Source organism: Mustelus asterias, chromosome 29 (genome assembly GCF_964213995.1).
Source record: "Mustelus asterias chromosome 29, sMusAst1.hap1.1, whole genome shotgun sequence".
NCBI lineage: Eukaryota > Metazoa > Chordata > Chondrichthyes > Carcharhiniformes > Triakidae > Mustelus > Mustelus asterias.
Window position 1 is genome coordinate 8,071,605 of NC_135829.1, and position 23,173 is coordinate 8,094,777.

At 46.7% G+C, this 23,173-nt stretch overlaps 1 protein-coding gene across 1 annotated transcript in view; it reads right to left on the reverse strand.

Moving 5' to 3' along the window:
• The window catches only part of LOC144480506 (dual oxidase 2-like), a 97,204-nt gene that overhangs the window by 67,046 nt on the left and 6,985 nt on the right, over positions 1 to 23,173 (reverse strand). The window contains exons 3-13 of the mRNA XM_078200003.1: positions 21,895 to 21,978; positions 19,410 to 19,574; positions 18,270 to 18,457; positions 14,866 to 15,067; positions 12,351 to 12,517; positions 10,128 to 10,188; positions 9,918 to 10,014; positions 6,777 to 6,867; positions 5,348 to 5,450; positions 5,079 to 5,251; positions 1,563 to 1,735 (exon numbers count right to left, since the gene is read on the reverse strand). Of these exons, the coding sequence (XP_078056129.1) occupies positions 1,563 to 1,735; positions 5,079 to 5,251; positions 5,348 to 5,450; positions 6,777 to 6,867; positions 9,918 to 10,014; positions 10,128 to 10,188; positions 12,351 to 12,517; positions 14,866 to 15,067; positions 18,270 to 18,457; positions 19,410 to 19,574; positions 21,895 to 21,978 (1,504 nt within the window). The remainder of the gene's footprint in view (positions 1 to 1,562; positions 1,736 to 5,078; positions 5,252 to 5,347; positions 5,451 to 6,776; positions 6,868 to 9,917; positions 10,015 to 10,127; positions 10,189 to 12,350; positions 12,518 to 14,865; positions 15,068 to 18,269; positions 18,458 to 19,409; positions 19,575 to 21,894; positions 21,979 to 23,173) is intronic.

A 23,173-nucleotide genomic window follows, 5' to 3' on the forward strand; every position in this document is an offset into this window, starting at 1 on the left:
CTGGGTGGATTGGCCATGCTAAATTGCCCCTTAGTGGCCAAAGATGTGCAGTTAGGTGGATTGGCCATGATAAATTGCCCCTTAGTGTCAGGGGGATTAGCAGGGTAAATGCATGGGGTTATGGGGGTAGGGCCTGGGTGGGATTGTGGTCGGTGCAGACTCGATGGGCCGAATGGCCTCCTTCTGCACTGTAGGGATTCTATAAAGTCTGGAATGGGTTAAGCAGAGTAAAACTGCTCATGAGTCAACCACGCTCAATCGAGTTTCTGCAGAGCATTAAGGATAGCCAATCCTTACTCGGTCTGTAAACTGGATCCTGTCCAGGTCCTCCAGACTTGTCTCCCTCAAGTGGCACTTACAATGTCTGTCAAGCTGCCAAAAAGCATTTTAAAGTGTTCGGCCTGATCTTTAATGCACTTCCAGTGGTCACTGTACAAACATGTCTATCTTTGTTTGCCTTTCCTTTCAGAGCCTGAATCAGTCGTCTGCTCTGCAGCCTTTCGGAGCAGAAACCCGTTGAAGTTTAAAGTTTATTTATTGGTGTCAAAAGTCTGAAGTCACGTACCAACCGACTCAAGAACAGCTTCTTCCCTGCTGCCATCAGACTTTTGAATGGACCTACCTCACACTAAGCTGATCTTTCTCTACACCCTAGCTACGACTGTAACACTACATTCTGCACTCTCTCCTTTCATTGAATCCCTACAGTGCAGAAGGAGGCCATTCGGCCCATCGAGTCTACACCAACACCAATCCCCACCCAGGCCCTATCCCCGCTTAGTTACACTGCTAATCCCTCTAACCTATCACATCCCGGGACACTAAGAGTTAATTTAACATGTCCAATCTACCTAGCCTGCACATCTTTGGACTGTGGGAGGAAACCGGAGCACCCGGAGGAAACCCACGCAGACACGGGGAGAATGTGCAAACTCCACACAGACAGTGACTGAAGCCAGGAATCGAACCCGGGTCCCTGGGGCTTGAGGCAGCAGTGCTAACCACTGTGCCACCCACTTTCCTTCTCTATGAACGGTATGTTTTGTCTGTATAGCATGCAAGAAACAATGCTTTTAACTGTGTACTAATACATGTGGCAGTAATAAATCAAATCAAATCAAAAGTGGGCTTACATTAACACTGCAATGAAGTTACAGTGATAATCCCCTAGTCGCCACACTCCAGCGCCTGTTCGGGTACACTGAGGGAGAATTTAGCATGGCCAATGCACCTAACCAGCACGTCTTTGGAATGTGGGGGGAAACCGGAGCACCCGGAGGAAACCCACGCAGACACGGGGAGAACGTGCAGACTCCTCACAGACAGTGACCCAAGCCGGGAATCGAACCCAGGTCCCTGGTGCTGTGAGGCGGCAGTGCTAACCACTGTGCCACCGCGCCGCCCACCAAGGTCTCCCCCTTGATTTTCGAAGACCAACACGCAAGAGAGACAGACTTTAGCCCCCCTAAACTGCAGGGATTACTTCCCTGGCATATATAACATCGTATAACAAAGCACCTGCTAGCATGCTGTCTTTTACAGTTGGTATTGAGAACTCCTACCCATTCTGCTGATTTTCAAACCAATATCTGTCTCCGTCCCGTAACCGTTGGAACTGTTCGACCATGATTTCAGTGAAGAGGGCCCCCGGTGTGCCGTTGCTCTCCAACAGCCCTCCAGGCCAAAGCTCAAGTTGGGAAACGTCACCATATTGCTCCGCTAACTTGTCGAAGAGCTGCGATACAAGGAGAAGAGAAGCTGTTCAGATCACCGGCCATCCATGAAGCAATCCAAGCATTTCCGCAATTTAGGCATCAAAACATTTAGCAGTGAAAATATCACTGGGCCTGAATTCCATTTGCTCAATTCTTTCTTCAACTATACTCGCTATGATGTTAATGCAGTGTACACGGCTACTCGCATTTACCACCATCACGCAAACCCGCCTCCCATCCGTTGACTCCGTCTACACTTCCCGCTGCCTCGGCAAAACAGCCAGCATAATCACTCACACAGCCCAGACATACTCACTTCCACCTTCTTCCATCGGGAAAAAGATACAAAAGTCTGAGATCACGCACCAACCGACCCAAGAGCAGCTTCTTCCCTGCAGCCATCAGCCTTTTGAATGGACCTACCTCACGCTAAGTTGATCTTTCTCTACACCCTAGCTATGACTGTAACACTACATTCTGCACTCTCTCCTTTCTGTCTTTGTCTGTATAGTACACATGAAATAATACTTTTCACTGTATGACAATAATAATCAAATCAAATTTATATAATGCCTTTAACACAGTAAAACATCCCAGAGTATTTCACCAGAGTATTATCTAACAAAATACTCTGACAAACTAGGGCAGGACTTACGTTGTTTTTTTAATATTGATTCGTGGGACATGGGCGTCAGCATTGTCCTGGCCAGCATTTATTGCCCATCCCTAGTTGCCCTTGGAGGGCAGTTGAAAGTCAACCACATTGCAGTGGCTTTGGAGTCACATGTAGGCCAGACGGGGTAAGGACAGCAGATTTCCTTCCCTAAAGAACATTAGTGAACTAAATGGGTTTTTCCGACAAAGTCAAGAGTAGATTCGTAACTCCAGATATTTTTTATTGAATTCAAATTCCACCATCTGCCATGGCAGGATTCGAACCCGGGTCCCCAGAACATTAGTTTCTGGATTAATAATCTCGCAATAATGCCACTAGGCCATTGTTAATGGTAGGACACTGGGGAGTGTTGTCGAACTAATATCCTTCAGGGTGGAAATTTGGCCTACATTTGACTCCAAACCCACAGCAATGTGGTTGACTCTTAATTGCCCTCTGAAATGGCCTAGCAAGCCATGGTGGTAGAGGGTTGTTTTGTACCCTGGAGGCCTGTGACTAGCGGTGTGCCGCAGGGATCGGTGCTAGGTCCACAGTTTGTCATTTATATAAATGATTTGGATGAGAATATAGGAGGCATGGTTCATAAGTTTGCAGATGACACCAAAATTGGTGGTGTAGTGGACAATGAAGAAGGTTATCTAAGACTACAATGGGATCTTGCTCAACTGGGCCAGTAAGTTTAATTCAGATAAATGCGAGGTGTTGCATTTTGGTCAGACAAACCAGGGCAGGACTTACACTGTTAATGGTAGGGCCCTGGGGAGTGTTGTCAGACAGACAGAGACCTTGGGGTGCAGGTACATGGTTCCTTGAAAGTGGCGTCACAGGGAAAGTTTATTTATTAGTGTCACAAGTAGGCTTACATTCACACTGCAATGAAGTTACTGTGAAAATCCCCTAGTCGCCACACTCCGGTGCCTGTTCGGGTACACTGAGGGAGAATTTAGCATGGCCAGTGCACCTAACCCACACGCCTTTCAGACTGTGGGAGCGCCTGGAGGAAACTCACACAGATACAGGGAGAACGTGCAGACTCCACACAGACGGTGACCCAAGCCGGGAATTGAACGCAGGTCCCTGGCACTGTGAGGCAGCAGTGCTAACCACTGTGCCACCATGCCACCCACAGGGTAAGCCAGGATGGTGAAGAAGGCGTTTGGCACACTTGCCTTCATCAGTCAGAGCATTGAGTACAGAAGTTGGAACGCTATGCCACAACTGCACAAGAGATTGTTGCAGCCACATTTGGAGCACTGTGTACAATTCTGGTCACCTACTATAGGGAGAATGTTTGTAAACTGGAAAGGGTGCAAAAAAAGATTTACAAGGATGTTCCTGGGACTGGAAGGTTTGAATTATAAGGAGAGGCTGGAAAGGCTGGGACATTTTTCCCTGAATCGTAGGAGGATGAGGGGTGACCTTATAGAGGTTATAAAATCATGAGAGACATAGATAAGGTGAATAGACAAGGTCTTTTCCCGAAGGTAGGGGGAGTCCAAAACTAGAGGGGATAGGTTTAAGGTGAGAGAGGAAAGATTTAAAAGGGACCAGAGGGGTAACTTTTTCCACACAGAGGGTGGTGTGTTTATGGAATGAGCTGCCAGAGGAGGTGGTAGAGGTGGCTACAATTTCAACATTGAAAAGACATTTGGACAGGTACAAGGATGGGAAAGGTTTAGAGGGATATGGACCAAACGCAGGCAAATGGGACTAGTTCAGTTTAGGAAACCTGGTCGACATGGACAAGTTGGGCCGAAGGGCCTGTTTCCATGCTGTATATTTCTGTGACTCTAAAATCTGACACAAACCACAAAAGGAATGATTAAATGCGAAGGGGCAAAACAGAACTTGCACGGCTTAAGGTTCTGAGGAAGGAACATGGACCTTAAAAGTTAATCTTATTTCTCTCTCAACAGATGATGTTTGACTCTCTTAAGATTAACATACAGGTTCTGTTGGCAGTTAAGAAGGCAAATTCAATGTTAGTATTCATGTCGAGAGGGCTAGAATACAAGAGCAGGGATGTACTTCTGAGGCTGTATAAGGCTCCGGTCAGACCCCATTTGGAGTATTGTGAGCAGTTTTGGGACCCCGTATCTAAGGAAGGATGTGCTGGCCTTGGAAAGGGTCCAGAGCAGGTTCATAAGAATGATCCCAGGAATGAAGGGTTTGTCATATGAGGAGTGTTTGAGGAGTCTGAATCTAGTTTAGAAGGGTGAGGGGGGAATCTTGTTGAAACTTACAGAATACTGAGAGACCCAGATAGAGTGGATGTGGAGAGGATGTTTCCACTAGTGGGAGAGACTGGGATCCGAGAGCATAACCTCAGAGTGAAGGCACGACCCTTTAAAACTGAGATGAGGAGGAATACCTTCAGCCAGAGCGTGGTGAATCTGTGGAACTCATTGCCACAGAGGAGGCCAGGTCATTGAGTGTCTTTAAGACAGAGATCTATAGGTTCTTGATCAATAAGGGGATCAAGGGTTACAGGGAGAAAGCAGGGGAATGGGGAGGAGAATGATATCAGCCATGATTGAATGGCGGAGCAGACTCGATGGGCCGAATGGCTTAATTCTGCTCCTATATCTTACGGTCAGCGTTTGCGTTTCAGGTTTCCAATGCGCGGTAAGTTGCCCTTTTTAAAAGTCTACTGTGAGTATGAGAATATTGCAATGAGAGTTACTAACCTCTTGTTTCTCACTGGGAAGGTTGTGTTTAATTTCATCCCAGCTGCTAACCAGTGGAAGCTGAAAGGCACGCCTTGCGGTATTAAAGGTGGGCAGACCATTATCTCGGCCGCGTTGGATGGTAAGTGCCATCAGGTCAGATCGAGAGAACTTCAGTGGTCCATACATGTAGTCTGAATGTAGGTGCGCAATTTGTTAATAAACCAGTAATAAACCTGCAGACAACTCAATCTTGTATCTCTGAGCACTCAATCAACAGAGCAGCCTACCTCTGAGATCTTCCACAATAATGTTGTCTTCTTTCTCAGCGATCTGGGATGCCATCCCAAAAATAAGGTCCTCGACGTCGACCCCAGACTGAAGATCCGGCTTCTGAAAAAGAATTAAATCAACTCTTCCAATAACTAATCTTCTGTTACCTTTGGAACGTTGGCAGAAACCGATATCAGAAAATGTTCATGTCAAAAGGATATACGCCTTCTTCCTGTACACCATCATCTGGGACTAAAATTTGTATTATTGAATTATTTTTAACATGTTTTCACATCAGGCTAATTTAGCGAGCAATTTTCCTGTTTAAAACATTCCTGCAAAAATGTGCAAACCTAGAATAGAATCCCTACAGTGCAGAAGGAGGTCATTCGGCCCATCGAGCTCACACCAACAACAATCCCTTCCAGGCCCTATCCCCATAACCCCATGTATTTACCCTGCTAATCCCCTGACACTAGGGTCAATTTAGCATGGCCAATCCACCTAACCTGCATATTTTGGACAGTGGGAGGAAACCGGAGCACCCGGAGGACACCCACACAGGTACGGGGAGAATATGCAAACTCTCTCTCTCTCTCCAAAGCTTTCACAAAATTCATAGAACCATAGAACCCCTACAGCACAGAAGGAGGCCTTTTGGCCCATCGAGTCTGCACAAACCACAATCCCACCCCACTCCCATAACCCCACATATTTAGAAGTCATAGAAACCCTACAGTACAGAAAGAGGCCATTCGGCCCATCGAGTCTGCACCAACCACAATCCCACCCAGATCCTACCCCCATATCCCTACATATTTTACACACTAATCCTTCTAACCTACGCATCTCAGGACACTAAGGGGCAATTTTAGCATGGCCAATCAACCTAACCCACACATCTTTGGACTGTGGGAGGAAACTGGAGCACCCGGAGGAAACCCACGCAGACACGAGGAGAATGTGCAAACTCCACACAGACAGTGACCCAAGCCGGGAATCGAACCTAGGTCCCTGGAGCTGTGAAGCAGCAGTGCTAACCACTGTGCTACCGTGCTATCTACCCCCTGACACAAGGGTCAATTTAGCACGGCCAAACAACCTAACCCACACTTTGGACTGTGGGAGGAAACCCGGAGGAAACATACCCAGACACGGGAAGAGCGCACAAACTCCACACGGACAGTGACCCAAGCCGGAATTGAACCCGGGTCCCTGGCGCTGTGAGGCAGCAATGCTAACCACTGTGCCACCGTGCCGCCGTCCCAGAATTGGACACAATGCTCCAATTGAGACCAAGACAACGTTTTCTAAAGTGCCGCCATAACACCAGCAAAGAAAAATTAAAGGAGCGCAGAGATTCTGCAGAGAATTACAATTCACTCTGCCGTCCTGATGTGGTCGCGGTAAATTAATTTTAGGAGTTTTCCCCTTCAAGTTCTTTACCTGTCTGTTCCAGAAGTTGTTGCATACCCGGAGTGCTGGAGACTTTGTATTCTGGATGGTGGTGACATTACGGAATTCGCATTTCCTGCTTCTGAACCAAACCAAAAGTAAAGCAGAATTTCAGATGTTGGCAAAATGAGGTAATCTTAACCAAACCCTGCGCAGTGGGATACGTGGCACAAAGGATGACTTTCCCATTCAACTATTGAAAACCTTTAGGAACATCCTTGGGCACAGCATTGTGGACGGAGAAGGAACGGCTGCAGCAATAATTTATTAACAATAAGGTCCATCGTGGCTTTAAAATGACCATTCTGGCTGAGAGTGAAGCATGTTGGGAATTTTGGTCAACATATAGACTAAAACCAGATGCAGGTCCGAAAGAGGCTCTGGTCTGGGAGCTGTGATCTTCCAGATAAGGGAAGTTGTTTACATTAAACGAGACAATATGACTCTGATTTTTATGGCTGCTATGTATGGAGTATGCAGTTTGAACGAAGCGTCTTGGCATCATTCAAAAGTAATTTCACTGGGTGTTTGAGCCAAGCGATTGGTTTCTGGTGACACAGTTGGCTGGATGACAGAGAATCTTCCGGAAGCGAGTGGACCACCGTAGTGGGTCGGATCTCAAACAATGATGAGACAGAGTACAGGAATGAGATAGAGAATCTAGTGAACTGGTGCGGCAACAATAATCTCTCCGTCAATGTCATCGTGCAAACCAGCTTCCCATCCATTGACTCTGTCTACACTTCCCGCTGCCAGCATAATTAAGGACCCCACGCACCCCAGACATTCTCTCTTCCACCTTCTTCCGTCGGGAAAAAGATATAAAAGTCTGAGGTCATGTACCAACCGACTCATAAACAGCTTCTTCCCTGCTGCTGTCAGACTTTTGAATGGATTTACCTTGCATTCAGTGATCTTTCTCTACACCCTAGTTATGACTGTAACACTACATTCTGCACTCTCTCGTTTCCTTCTCTATGAATGGTATGCTTTGTCTGTATAGTGCACAAGAAACAATACTTTTCACTGTATGTTAATACATGTGACAATAATAAATCAAATCAAATCAAATCAAAACAGAGGGATCTAGGCGTACAAGTATATCGTTCGTTGAAAGTGGCGTCACAGAGTGGTGAAGAGGACATTTAGCACACTGGCCTTCATCAGTCAGGGCATTGAGTATAGGAGTTGGGATATTATGTTCCAGTTTTCTTTGATCTTTTAGGATGTGAATAGAGGGATATGGTCCCCGGAAGGGTAGGGGGTTTTAGTTCAGTCGAGCAGCATGGTCGGTGCAGGCTTGGAGGGCCGAAGGGCCTGTTCCTGTGCTGTAATTTTCTTTGTTCTTTTAGTTGTATAAGTTGTTGGTAAGGCCGCACTTGGAGTGTTGTGTACAGTTTTGGTCACCCTGTTATCGGAAAGACATTGATAAATTGGAAAGAGTGCAGAGAAGATTTACGGGAATATTGCCAGGACTAATGGGCTGAGTTATAGGGAGGGGTTGGCCAAGTTAGGATTTTATTCAAAGAACAAAGAACATTACAGCACAGGAACAGGCCCTTCGGCCCTCCAAGCCTGCGCCGATCATGATGCTTGCCTAAACTAAAACCGTATGCACTTACAGAGTCCGTATCCTTCCATTCCCGTCCTATTCATATTTTCGTCTAGTTGCCCCTTAAATGCCGCTATCATACCCGCTCCCACCCCCTCCCCGGGCAGCGCGTTCCAGACATTCCCCACCCTCTGTGTAAAAAGATTTGCCTCGCACATCTCCTCTAAACTTTTCCCCACGCACCTTAAACCTATGAAACATATAAGATGATTAGAGGTTTAGATAGGGTGGATAGTGATAGCCTTTTTCCTCTGATGGAGAAATCCAGCACGAGGGGGCATGGCTTTAAATTGAGGGGGGGTAGTTATAGAACCGATGTCAGGGGTAGGTTCTTTACCCAGAGGGTGGTGAGGGAATGGAATGCCCTGCCAGCATCAGTAGTAAATGCGCCTAGTTTGGGGGCGTTTAAGAGATCCGTAGATAGGTTCATGGACGAAAAGAAATTGGTTTAGGTTGGAGGGTCACAGTTTTTTTTTTTAACTGGTCGGTGCAACATCGTGGGCCGAAGGGCCTGTTCTGCGCTGTAATGTTCTATGTTCTATGTTCTATGTTCTATGTCCACTTGGAACATAGGAGAATGAGGGATGACCTTATTGAGGTATAACATCACGAGGGGCATTGATAGGATGAACGCACATAGTCCTTATCCCAGGGAAGGGGAATTGAAAACTAGAGGGCACAGGTTTAAGGTGAGAGGGGAAAGATTTAAAAGGGACCTGAGGGGCAACTTCTTCACACAGAAGATGGTGCGGATATGGAATGAGCTGCCAGGGAAAGTGGTTGAGGCGGGAACAATTGTAAGATTTAAAAAGCATTTGGATAAGTGCATGGAAGTACTGAATTGGTAACCCTTCCAGGAAGGAGTCAAACACGGTGGCACAGTGGTTGGCACACTGGCGCTAGGGGCCCAGGTTCAATTCCGGCCTCGGTCATTGTCTGTGTGAAGTTGGCACATTCTCCCCGTGTCTGCATGGATTTCCTCCGGGTGCTCCGGTTTCCTCCCACAGTCCAAAGATGTGCGGGTTAGGTTGATTGGCCATTCCACATTGGCCCTAGTGTCAGGGGCAAATGTGTGGGGTTACGGGAATGGGGCCTGGGTGGGATTGCAGTCGGTGCAGACTCGATGGGCCAAATGGCCTCCTTCTCGCACTGTAGGGATTCTCTGGGAAAGGATTAGAGGGATATGGGCCAAACGCAGGCGATTGGGACTAGCTGGCAGGGGACCATGGACCGGTTGGGCCTGTTTTTGGTCTTGTATTGCTCTATGGCTCGAACGCCTAGAGTGCAGAAGGAGCCCATTTGGCCAACCTCCACGCAGACAGTCACCCAAGGCTGGAGTTGAACCCAGGTCCTTGGCACTGTCAGGCAGCAGTGCTAAGCACTGAGCCACCGTGTTTGACTCCTTCCTGGAAAGGTTACGAATTCAGTCTGGATCTTGAGACATTCAGGACCAATCAATACCTTATTAAAAGATAAAGAAAGCAAATAACAGTTGGCCAATGACATCGTTTCCTTGTTACCTCATGTAAACTCCTGGTGGTACCATACTGGCACTGAACCTTATAGCAGCAGCTTGGAACTCAGGTGAGATGCCAGGATCGACAAACTTCTTGTACCCTGTGAAAGCCAGGAAATAATTGATAGATCTGAGAAGCCAGAAATGTAACAACAGACAAGTTTTCCTTCTTTAAACTTTTGCAATTGAGATCATCGCGCTGTCGATATCTTACCAGAATAGGCGGTTATGTTTTTCTCCAGATGCTTGGGTAACCACTCATAAAAGACAATGCTCTGCAAATTGAGAGGTCATGGTTAGTCAGAAGGCCGACACTTGGGAGGGAAGCTGTCTACACATCCCACGGCCTTGGGAAAGCAGCCAGCATAATCAAGGACCCCACGCACGCCAGACATAAGGAAATTTGGCATGTCAGCTATGACTCTCACCAACTTCTACAGATGCACCATAGAAAGCATTCTTTCTGGTTGTATCGCAGCTTGGTGTGGCTCCTGCTCTGCCCAAGACCGCAAGAAAATACAAAAAGTCATGTATGTAGCCCAGTCCACCATGCAAACCAGCTTCCCATCCATTGACTCTGTCTACACTTCCCGCTGCCTCAGAAAAGCAGCCAGCATAATTAAGGACTTCACGCACCCCGGACATTCTCTCTTCCACCTTTTCCCTTCGGGAAAAAGATACAAAAGTCTGAGGTCACGTACCAACTGACTCAAGAGCAGCTTCTTCCCTGCTGTTGCCAGACTTTGGAATGGACTTACCTTGCATTAAGTTGATCTTTCTCTACACCCTAGCTATGACTGTAACACTACATTCTTCACTCTCTCCTTTCCTTCTCTATGAACGGTATGTTTTATCTGTATAGCGCGCAAGAAACAATACTTTTCACTGTATGTTAATACATGTGACAATAATAAATCAAATCAAAACATACTCTCTTCCACTTTCTTCCAAAGTGCACTGCAGATGCACCATAGAAAGCATCCTTTCCGGATGTTTCACAGCTTGGTATGGCTCCTACTCTGACCAAGACCACAAGAAATCACAAAGGATAGCCCAGTCCATCACTTAAACCGGCCTCCCATCCATTGACTCCGTCTATGCTTCCCGCTGCCTTAGAAAAGCAGCCAGCATAATCAAGGACCCCACGCACCCCGGACATTCTCTCTTCCACCTTCTTCGGTCGGGAAAAAGATACAAAAGTCTGAGGTCATGTACCAATAAACTCAAGAACAGCTTCTTCCCTGCTGCCTTCAGACTTTTCAAGGACCTACCTTGCATATTAAGTTGATCTTTCTCTACACCCTTTCTCTACATTCTAGGGTGTAACGTAACACTACATTCTGCACCCTCTTTTTTCCTTCTCCCCAATGTACTCTATGAACGGTATGCTTTGTCTGTATAGCGCGCAAGAAACAATACTTTTCACTGTATCCCAGTACACGTGACAATAATAAATCAAATCAAGTCATTTAACACCAGCTGTGAACAACAAAGGCTGGAATTTTACAGCTCCTGCCCCGGGGTTTTCCAGAGGAGGTGGCTTGATATTGGCGCCAGTGGGATTTTCCAGTCCCGCCGAGGTCAATGGCTTTTTCCGTTGCTCATAATCTCCATTGCCACAAAACACACACCAGAGAATGGGTGATGGGACGGGGGGTCACCATCGGTGGGACCTCGGGCAGAAAAGTTTGGCCTCAGTATCTCTGGGCCGGAGATGTCCTTGGCTCTAGAGGGCACAGAGATTAAACAGGTCTGCAAAAGTCAAAGCATCATTTTCACATTTATCAAAAACATTGTGCTTATTGAAACAACCTGGATAACTTAGGCGCATGTCAGATACATGTTTGAGATATGGCGCAAGATATCACTCGAGTGTGACTGGTCGAGAGGTAAAATGGGCCACGGGAGACTGTAATCATCTCTCTCCATTCGAGAAAACGCATGCCCGGGTCCCTGGCGTTGCGAGGCAGCAGTGCCAACAACTGTGCCATCATGCCTCCCATGGTGCCCCTTAAAACTATGTAACCATTCAGCTCTGACGAAGGGTCATCCAGACTCGAAACGTTGGCCCTATTCACTCCCCACAGATGCTGTCAGACCTGCTGAGATTTTCCAGCAGTTTTCTGATATCATTTCAGATTCCCTATCTGCAATATTTTCCTTTTATAGCACTGTGGGTGTACCTACACCACCGGGACTGCGGCGGTTCGGGGCAGGGGCTCACCACCACCTTCTCCAGGGGCAACTAGGGATCGGTGAAAGGAAAACGGGATTTGATAGGTGTTTGATGGCTGGCGCAGATATGATGGGCTGAAGGGCCTCTTTCTGGGTGCAGCATGATGGTTCTATAACTGATTTTCCTGCTTTTCGACACCTTAGAGACACCGTCAAAACACACACCCGCTTTACATTTGCACATTTTTCTCCAGCGGGTTACCTGCAGAGAGGCGATCACCCACTTCCTGGCGTGCTGGAAAATATCTTCATCAGTCCACGAGGGGTTCTGGGCTCCGAATTTGGAAGCCAGGGCATTGTGATATCGGAACCAGATGACACTCTCCGCCATGATGAACGGGCTTTCATTGGCTGCTGCGTTTCCAAAATCTAGAACATAATTGTATTGCCGTTAAACAACTGCTGCGTGGCCAGAGTCGTGTTGGAGAGTACTGCTTCGAAGAGTGTGTGGAGCAGGGTACAATCATAGAATCCCTACAGTGCAGAAAGAGGCCATTCGGCCCATCGCGTCTGCACCGACCACAATCCTACACAGGCCCTATCCCCATAACCCCATGCATTCACCCTGGTAATCCCCTGACACCAAGGGGCAATTTAGCATGGCCAATCCACCTAACCTGCACATCTTTGGATACTAAGGGGCAATTTAGCATGGCCAATCCACCTAACCTGCACATCTTTGGATACTAAGGGGCAATTTAGCATGGCCAATCCAGCTAACCCACACATCTTTGGATACTAAGGGGCAATTTAGCATGGCCAATCCACCTAACCCACACATCTTTGGATACTAAGGGGCAATTTAACATGGCCAATCCACCTAACCCACACATCTTTGGATACTAAGGGGCAATTTAGCATGGCCAATCCACCTAACCCACACATCTTTGGACACTAAGGGGCAATTTAGCATGGCCAATCCACTTAACTGAACCCACACATCTTTGGACACTAAGGGGCAATTTAGCATGGCCAATCCACCTAATCTGCACATCTTTGGATACTAAGGGGCAATTTAGCATGGCCAATCCACCTAACCCACACATCTTTGGATACTAAGGGGCAATTTAGCATGGCCAATCCACTTAACTGAACCCACACATCTTTGGACACTAAGGGGCAATTTAGCATGACCAATCCACCTAATCTGCACATCTTTGGACACTAAGGGGCAATTTAGCATGGCCAATCCACCTAACCCACACATCTTTGGATACTAAGGGGCAATTTAGCATGGCCAATCCACCCAACCTGCACATCTTTGGACACTAAGGAGCAATTCAGCATGGCCAATCAACCTAACCCGCACATCTTTGGACTTGTGGGAAGAAACCGCAGCACCCGGAGGAAACCCACGCAGACACGGGGAGAACGTGCAAACTCCACACAGTGACCCAAGCTGGGAATTGAACCCGGGTCCCTAGCGCTGTGAGGCAGCAGTGCTAACCACTGTGCCAGTGCCACCGTGTTTGACACCTTTCTGGAAGCATTGGCTACCTTCCTTCTTTATGTATGGTATGCTTTGTCTGTATAGCGCGTGAGAAACAATACTTTTCACTGCATATTAATACATTGACTATAATAAATCAAATCAAAACGATGTGTGGGTTAGGAGGATTGGCCATGCTAAATTGCCCCTTTGTGTCAGGGGGACTAGCAGGGTAAATACATGGGGTTTCAGGGATAGGGCCTGGGTGGGATTGTGGTCGATGCAGGCTCGATGGGCCGAATGGCCTCCTTCTGCACTGTAGGGATTCTATGATTCTATCATTCTATGAAAACTGGAGATGCCACAGAAAACTGACCTTGATTCTATGTAATAAAAACTGAAAATACTGGATAAGCGCAGCGCCTGTGCAGGGAGACAAAGTTAACGTTTTGGATCTAAATAATCTAGCTACAATTCTGTCCACAGGTGTTTGTTTTTAATTTGGTCATGGGATGTGGGCATCACTGGCTGGGCCAACAGTTGTCAATCATTCCTGATTGCCCTTCAACTGAGTGTCTCACCACGGCTATTTCAGAGGGCAGTCAAGAGTCAACCACATTGAACTGGGCCTGGAGTCACATGTAGGCCAGACCGGGTAAGGACGGCAGATTTCCTTCCCTAAAGGACATTGGTAGACCAGATGGGTTTTTATGACAATTGACAATGGTTTCATGGTCATGGTAAGGGGAGGCCATGGCCTAGTGGTACTATTGATAGACCATTAATCCAGAAACTCAGCTATTGCTCTGGGGACCCGGGTTCGAATCCCGCCATGGTAGCTGGTGGAATTTGAGTTCAATAAAAAATATCTGGTTCACTAATGTCCTTTAGGGAAGGAAATCTGTCGTCCTTTCCTTGTCTAGCCTACATGTGACTCCAGAGCCACAGCAATGTGGTTGACTCACAACTGCCCTCCAAGGGCAACTAGGGATGGGCAATAAATACTGGCCAGCCAGCGACACCCATGTCCAACGAATGAATTTTTTAAAAAATCATTAGGCTTTCAATTCCAGATTTTTATTGAATTCAGATTTCACCATCTGCCGTGGTGGGATTTGAATCCAAGCCGGGGTCATTATCCGGGGTCTGTGGAATACTAGTCCAGTGATAAAGCACTATGCCAAAGCTGTAGACGATTGGTTTCTCAATACAAATCTGGTCGGTTTTGTTCCGTTGTGAGAGGTTAGTCATTGTAAATTCACACAAGCTCAAAATGTTGAATATTCACCGTAAAATCCTTGGAGTCCGGTCTGGCCAGTGGATGGGTCTGGAGGATTCCACATCGGCAACTTCCCAGTGCTTGGTTTGGGAAGCAGTGGGTCCAAGCCTGAAGCAAGGCGGCCACCAGAGAAAGAGCGTAATTCGTCACACCAGGAATGAGAAGATCCATAGATGGAGCTTCCATCAATCCAGGCAGTAACTTCATTGACCTGTTAGAAATCACCGGGAACAAATCAAAATAACTCAGTTAGCAATTTCCAAAGAGAAGGGAAATGTTGCAAGGTCCACCAGATCTACTTTTCTCTCAGCACGATGTTCATCTCTTTATTCATCTGTCTATCCCTGATACAACCTACTCCCTTCCTTCTTTGTCCTCCTATTAGGAGCTACATTTGCTAGTCATCCTTTCACCCTTCATTCCAGCCTCAATAATCATAGAATCCTACCACGCAGAAGGAGGCCATTTGGCCCATTGAGTTTGCTTGAACCACAATTCCACCCAAGCCCTGTTCCCATAACCCCACACATTTACCCAGCTAGTCCCCCTGATACTAAGGGGCAATTTAGCATGGCCAATCTACCTAACCCGCACATCTTTGGACTTGTGGGAGGAAACCAGAGCACCCAGAGGAAACCCACAGAGACACGAGGAGACATCTAGAGTATCGTGCGCAAACTCTACACACTCAGTTGACCCAAGCCGGGAATTGAACCCGGGTCCCTGGCGCTGGGAGGCAGCAATGCTAACCATTGTGCCACCGTGCCGTAGTTAGGGTACCAGAGCAGAAACCCCAAAGTATGTTATGAAGCCCGACTAGACCCCAACACTTTTTTTAAATTTTGGCCTTAGTGTGAGGATAATGTGTTTCACTCCAGTAAAATATAATATACTCTAATGTATTCTATTCACTAGGAAGCTTCTATCAATACACACTTTATTTAACAATAAAGTTTAACTATAACAAAGTAATTAGCTTCACTTTTACCCATTGAAATGCTTAAACATACAACTCTTAACTGCTAATCTATCTCTGTTAGTTTCAATTTAAGCAATATTCCTTTTATAGACTTAACCACCTCTCCAAAATTAATTAGTGGTATACAGGCTTACGTGCTTGCACTTGTTAACAGTTATAGTTTTTTGAACACCTCTGAAGAATGAAACAGAGAGAAAGAGAGAGAGAGAGAGAGAGAGTGAGAGAGAGAGAGAGAGACCTCTTGCCTCTTTCAGGATCATGTAGAAACTGACTGTTTTAAAATAAGACAGAACTTTGCATTTTCCCTGCACTCTGCCCATTCACAGGACTCTGCCTCTGCCAATCAACCAAAATCCCAACTCTCAAACTGTAGGGGAAAAGCCAAAATAAATAAAAATGCATTAACTCAGATTAAAACAAACACATTCCCAGCTAAAAACAATCATTAGCCTGCATTCTCAACATTGGCACAGTGGTTAGCACTGCTGCCTTACAGTGCCAAGGACCTGGGTTCAATTCCTGGCTTGGGTCACTGTCTGTGTGGAGTTTGCACGTTCTCCTTGTGTCTGCGTGGGTTTCCTCCGGGTGCTCCGGTTTCATCCCACAGTCCAAAGATGTGCAGGTTAGGTGAATTGGCCATGCTAAGTTCTTCTTCGGTGTACCTGAACAGGCGCTGAAGTGTGGTGACTAGGGGATTTTCACAGTAACATAATTGTGGTGTGAATGTAAGCCTACTTGTGACTAATAAATAAACTTTTATGTGAGCTGCCTGGTATAGACAAATCAGCACCATGTAAACAGAGCTGAATTTTAAACATACCCCTTACAAGAAACATGATATAAATGCATTTCTTAAAGGCACAGTATCATCACAGTAGGCGTGACAATGGGTCATGTGCCAAAGTTCTACTGGCTTCAAATTAATCTACTAAATTCTCAGCCCTTCTGCCTCAACACCAGAATGCCTTATAACCAAGTGAACATTTTCGTAACTAAAACTGAATGTAACTGTGCATGTGAAACAACATAAAAGTTGGGCTAATAATGGAATAATTTAAAATAGATCATTTGCAACAAGGCTTGTATATCCAACCTAACATTGAAAAAAAAGAATTAAGAGGCTTCGCATTTCCCATAGCATATTTTACCGCTCTCAATAATATCTCAATAGCTTCACAAAGAATTATTTCCTTTCATGCACAGCGCCTGTTGTTACTGATGCAAATGTGCAGCAGGACTGAAGGAATTTAAGGCATTAAAACATAGAAAAGAGGTGCAGGATTAGGCTATTCGGCCCCTCGAGTCTGCACTGTTAGAATGTGACCGGTGACAACTTTGTATCAGATGTAATGTGACCAATGGTAACAAGCTGTAAGGGTCAGCTGACCCAATAAACCAAGGAACCAATTACAGAATGATGTGATGGTCAGCTGACTCATCATAAGTAAGAACCTGGTGGGAATTGTGGGGAACTTACCCAGGGCGAGGCCCCAAGTTTGGAGTAATGAAATTTCTTTATTAAACCCTTTCTTTGATTTATAAGTTGGAGTAAGGCTTGTTATTTTTTATTGTCTGTCTGCATTTGGAGAGTTCCTTCTGAAGAAACATGCGCCACCATTCAATATGACCATGGCTAATCATTCACTTTCAGTATCCCACCCCCGCTTTCTCTCCATACCCCTTGATCCCTTTAGTTGCAAGGGCCACCTTAGACAGCACCTTCCAAATCCACAACCACTTCCATCTGGAAGGACAAAGGCAGCAGATACTTGGGAACACCACCACCTGCAAGCTCCCTTCCAAGCCACTCACCATCCTGACTTGGAAATATATCGCCGTTCCTTCGCAGTCGCTGGGTCAAAATCCTGGAATTCCCTCCCTAACGGCATTGTGGGTCAACCCACAGCACGTGGACTGCAGCGATTCAAGAAGGCAGCTCACCACCACCTTCTCAAGGGGCAACTAGGGATGGGCAATAAATGCTGACCCAGCCAGCGACGCCCATGTCCCACGAATGAATAAAAGAAATCCAGCTCCCTCTTGAACATATCGAAAGACCTGGTCCCCAATAGCTTTCTATGGTCGTGAATTCCACAGGTTCACAACGCTCTGAGTGAAGAAGTTCTTCCTCATCTCAGTCCTGAATGGCTTACCCCTTATTCTTAGACTGTGACCCCCTAGTTCTGGACTTCCCCAATATTGGGAACATTCTTCCTGCATCTGGCATGTTCCAGTCCCATCAGGATTTTGTATGTTTCTCTGAGATGCCCTTCCATTCTGCTAAATTCCAGTGAGTACAAGACCAATCGACCCAGTCTCTCTTCATATGTCAGTCCTTAGGAACGAGCGCTTGGTAAGATATTTTCGATTGATATGTATTTGTTAAAGGTTCCGACTGCGTTGCTTTCCCTTCTTCTCTACACACTCCTGTTACCTGTATCCGTGGGTTGTTGGGGCTGTGTCCTGAGCGGGTGTCCCACTCACTTCGTTCAAATAGTAGCCTCACATTGTCTGTCCCATTGGGGTCAAATACTGAATCGCCGTGTGGAACTGGAACATCCAAAAACTCAGGAGGGCAGGCAGCGTATCTTGTGTCCAGAATCTCAAACATGACGTGGTAACCTGTGGAAGTTTGGAAGAGGTTAGTTATCCCATCAAATCTCTTAGAACTTCACACAATCCCTACAGTGCAGAAGGAAACCATTCAACCCATCAAGTCTGTACCGACCTCAATCCCACCCAGGCCCTATTCCCGTAACCCCACGCATTTACCCTGCTAATCCCCCTGACACTAAGGAGCAATTTAGCATGGCCAATACACCTAACCCGCACATCTTTCAGACTGGGAGGAAACCGGAGCACCCAGAGGAAACCCACGCAGACACGGGGAGAATGTGCAGGTTAGGTGGATTGACCATGCTAAATTGCCCCTTAGTGTCCAAAGATGTGTGGGTTAGGTGGATTGGCCATGCTAAATTGCCCCTTAGTGTCCAAGGATGTGCAAGTTGGGGTGGATTGGCCATGCTAAATTGTCCCTTAGTGTCCAAAGATGTGTGGGTTAGATGGATTGACCATGCTAAATTGCCCCTTAGTGTCCAAGGATGTGCAAGTTGGGTGGATTGGCCATGCTAAATGTGTGGGGTTACGGGGGAGGGCCTGAGTGGGATGCTCTTTCAGAGAGTCGGTGCAGACTCGATGGGCTGAGTGGCCTCTTTCTGCACTGTAGGGATTCCATGGTTCTTCTCTGATTGTAAACTGAGGCACAAGACTCAAGATTGCTTTCAGAAACGAGACGGCAGTGAAGTGGGTTAATCCCAAATATAGAGCTTGAATAGATACACCCAGTGACAAACATGGGGGTGGTCACTGTCCAGCTATTAAGCTGATCAGCAAAAGAGATTGGATGAATTAAGGATGTGGGGAAAGGTTTCGTCTGGTCAGTGTAGGTGTAATAATTGTGCGGGTGAAGGTTTTGTACTTAGACTGAAAGCCCAATTAGATACAGACAACAACCCGAGACAGCCTCCTTCCTACGATCGGTGCTGTGGGTATCCTCACATCTCGGCGTCCTTACCAAAGAAGACGCTCAGCACAGTCTTATTGTCATTGGATTGAAGTCCTGATGTTCCATTTGAGATTAGATTACTGATGATCCGTGCGTTTGGGACTTCCGGCTCCCGCAAAGCCTGGTAAACTCCATCAGCGTATCGAGCAGGCAACAGGCGCATAAAAGGAGATCCTGCAGATAAAACAGCGACCTTCAGATAACAATCATGACAAGGGCATTTTGTTTTAAAGTTTATTTATTAATGTCACAAGTAGGCTCACATTAACACTGCAATGAAGTTACTGCGAAAATCCCCTAGTCGCCACACTCCGGCGCCTGTTCGGGTACACTGAGGGAGAACTTAAAGTTTATTAGTGTCACAAGTAGGCTTATATTAACGCTGCAATGAAGTTACTGTGAAAATCCCTTAGTTGCCACACTCCGGCGCCTGTTCGGGTACACTGAGGGAGAACTTAAGGTTTATTAGTGTCACAAGTAGGCTCACATTAACACTGCAATGAAGTTACTGCGAAAATCCCCTAGTCGCCACACTCCGGCGCCTGTTCGGGTACACTGAGGGAGAACTTAAAGTTTATTAGTGTCACAAGTAGGCTTATATTAACGCTGCAATGAAGTTACTGTGAAAATCCCTTAGTTGCCACACTCCGGCGCCTGTTCGGGTACACTGAGGGAGAATTTAGCACGGGCTAATGCACCTAACCAGCATGTCTTTCGGACTGTGGGAGAATCGAATAGAAACCCTACAGTGCAGAAAGAGGCCATTCGGCCCATCAAGTCTGCACCAACCACAATCCCACCCAGGCCCTACCCCCATATCCCTACATATTTTACCCGCTAATCCCTCTAACCTACACATCTCAGGACACTAAGGGGCAATTTTAGCATGGCCAATCAACCTAACCCGCACATCTTTGGACTGTGGGAGGAAACCGGAGCACCCAGAGGAAACCCATGCAGACACGGGGAGAACGTGCTGACTCCACACAGACAGTGACCCGAGCCGGGAATCGAACTCGGGTCCCTGGCACTGTGAGGCAGCAGTGCTAACCACTGTGCCACCGTGTCGCCCTTGTGACTAAAAATGCGTTGTAATGATTACATCTTTGCAGTCTGTTCCACTAGAAATAAGCAGATATTGTAGAGCAATAGGGAGAGTAGGTTTCAGTGAATAGTCCATTGCTAACAAACGCCCATCGCATTGGGGACTTACTAAGAATGTGAGTTGGCTGAAATGTAGAAAATAGAATTAGGAATAGGCCATTCGGCCCTTCGAGCCTGCTCCACCATTCATTTTAATCATGGCTGACCATCGAATTCAATATCCTGATCCCACCTTCTCGAAACATAGAAAACGAGGTGGTTTAATTTCAGATATACAGCACAGCGCACTGGGCATGCATTGGGCTGGATTGAGACAGGCGCTAACGAGAGTCACCGTCATCATTTGATCTCTAAGTTACCACACTCTCTGCAGTAGGCTATTCACCTTCCTTCTCCACACGGTGGCACAGTGGTCAGCGCTGCTCCCTCACAGCTCCAGCGGCCCAGGTTCGATTCCTGGCTTGGGTCACTGTCTGTGTGGAGTCTGCACGTTCTCCCCGTGTCTGTGTGGGTTTCCTCCGGGTGCTGCGGTTTCCTCCCACAGTCTGAAAGACGTGCTGGTTAGGTGCTAAATTCTCCCTCAGTGTACCCGAACAGGCGCCGGAGTGTGGCGACTAGGAGGTTTTCACAGTAACTTCATTGCATTGTTAATGTGAGCCGACTTGTGACATAAATAGATAGGAGGAGGTGGTTAAGAAGGCATATGGTGTGCTGGCCTTTATCAATCGAGGGATTGAGTTTAGGAGTCCGGGGATAATGATGCAGCTATATAAGACCCTCGTCAGACCCCACTTGGAGTACTGTGCTCAGTTCTGGTCGCCTCACTATAGGAAGGATGTGGAAAAGATTGGAAGGGTGCAGAGGAGATTTACAAGGATGTTGCCTGGATTGAGTGGCATGCCTTATGAGGATAGGCTGAGGGAGCTCGGTCTTTTCTCCTTGGAGAGACGAAGGATGAGAGGAGACCTAATAGAGATGTTGAGAGGCATAGATCGGGTGGACTCTTAGAGGCTTTTTCCCAGGGTGGAAATGGCTGCTATGAGGGGACACAGGTTTAAGGTGCTGGGGGGTAGGTATAGAGGAGATGTTAGGGGTAAGTTTTTCACACAGAGGGTGGTGGGCGAGTGGAATCGGCTGCTGTCAGTGGTGGTGGAGGCAAACTCAATAGGGTCTTTTAAGAGACTCCTGGATGAGTACATGGGACTGAATAGGATGGAGGGTTATAGGTAGGTCTAGAAGGTAGGGATGTGTTCGGCACAACTTGTGGGCCAAAGGGCCTGATGGTGCTGTAGTTTTTCTATGTTCTATGTTCTATAAATAAACTTGAAACTTAAACTATTCGTTGCTTGTGAATCAAAACTAAGGAATTGTTCAGGAGATTGTGTCTTACCAGCTGACCCTCGATTATGAAAGGCAAGATTGTTGTACCATCCATCATATCTCTGTGTCTCCCAGTTGATATTATTCTGAGTGGCTTGGGGGAGAAAAAGCATTCAATTAATCGGGAGAAAGTCCTTAGATTAATCACTTGAATTAAACATAGTTCACATGAAAACATTAAAGGTTGACAAATGAAACCCACACATCGTGATCTGATTAGTATCAAAATGTTCATGTGAGAAAAATGATACATAACTCACTGAAGAATAATGTGACTGATTGTACTTTTTAAAAATTGAAAATATTTGCAACACAATTAATACTTGAAGGGGTAAAGATTGCAGGATTATGGGGAGTGAACATGGGCGGCACGGTGGCACAGTGGTTAGCACTGCTGCCTCTCAGCACCAGGGACCCGGGTTCAATTCCTGGCTTGGGTAACTGTCTGTGTGGAGTTTCCACCTTCTCCCCATGTCTGCGTGGGTTTCCTGCGGGTGCTCCGGTTTCCTCCCACAGTCCAAAGATGTGCAGGTTAGTTGGATTGGCCATGCTAAATTGCCCCTTAGTGTCCCACGATGTGTAAGTTAGGTGGATTGGCCATGGTAAATTGACCCTAGTGTCAGGGGAATTAGCAGGGTAAATGTGTGGGGTTACAGGAATAGGGCTTGGATGGGATTGCAGTCGGTACAGACTCGATGGGCCAAATGGCCTCCTTCTGTACTGTGGGGATTCTATGAACATATAGGGTTTTCAAGGGGGCTTTGAGAGGGTAGATGCTGAGAGGTTGTTTCCCCTTGTGGGAGAGTCTAGGTCCAGAGGGCATAATCTCAGAGTAAGGGGGTCACCCGTTTAAGAGAGAGACGAGGAGGAATTTCCTCTCAGAGGGGAGTGAATCTGTGGAATTCTTTATAGTAGAGGCTGGGTTAAGTATGTTCAAGGCTGAGATAGATTTTTAATCAGTAAGGGAATTGAGGGTTATGGGGATAAGGCGGGAAAGGGAGAGTTGAGGATTAGTATGTCAGACCAGACATGAAGGCGGCACGGTGGCACAGTGGTTAGCACTGCTGCCTTACAGCGTCAGGGACCCAGGTTCAATTCCCGGCTTGGGTCACTGTCTGTGCGGAGTTTGCACGTTCTCCCCGTGTCTGTGTGGGTTTCCTCCGGGTGCTCCGGTTTCCTCCCACACTCCAAAGATCTGTAGGTTAGGTGGATTGGCCATGCTAAATTGCCCCTTAGTGTCCCACGATGTGTAAGTTAGGTGGATTGACCATGGTAAAGTACTCCTTAGT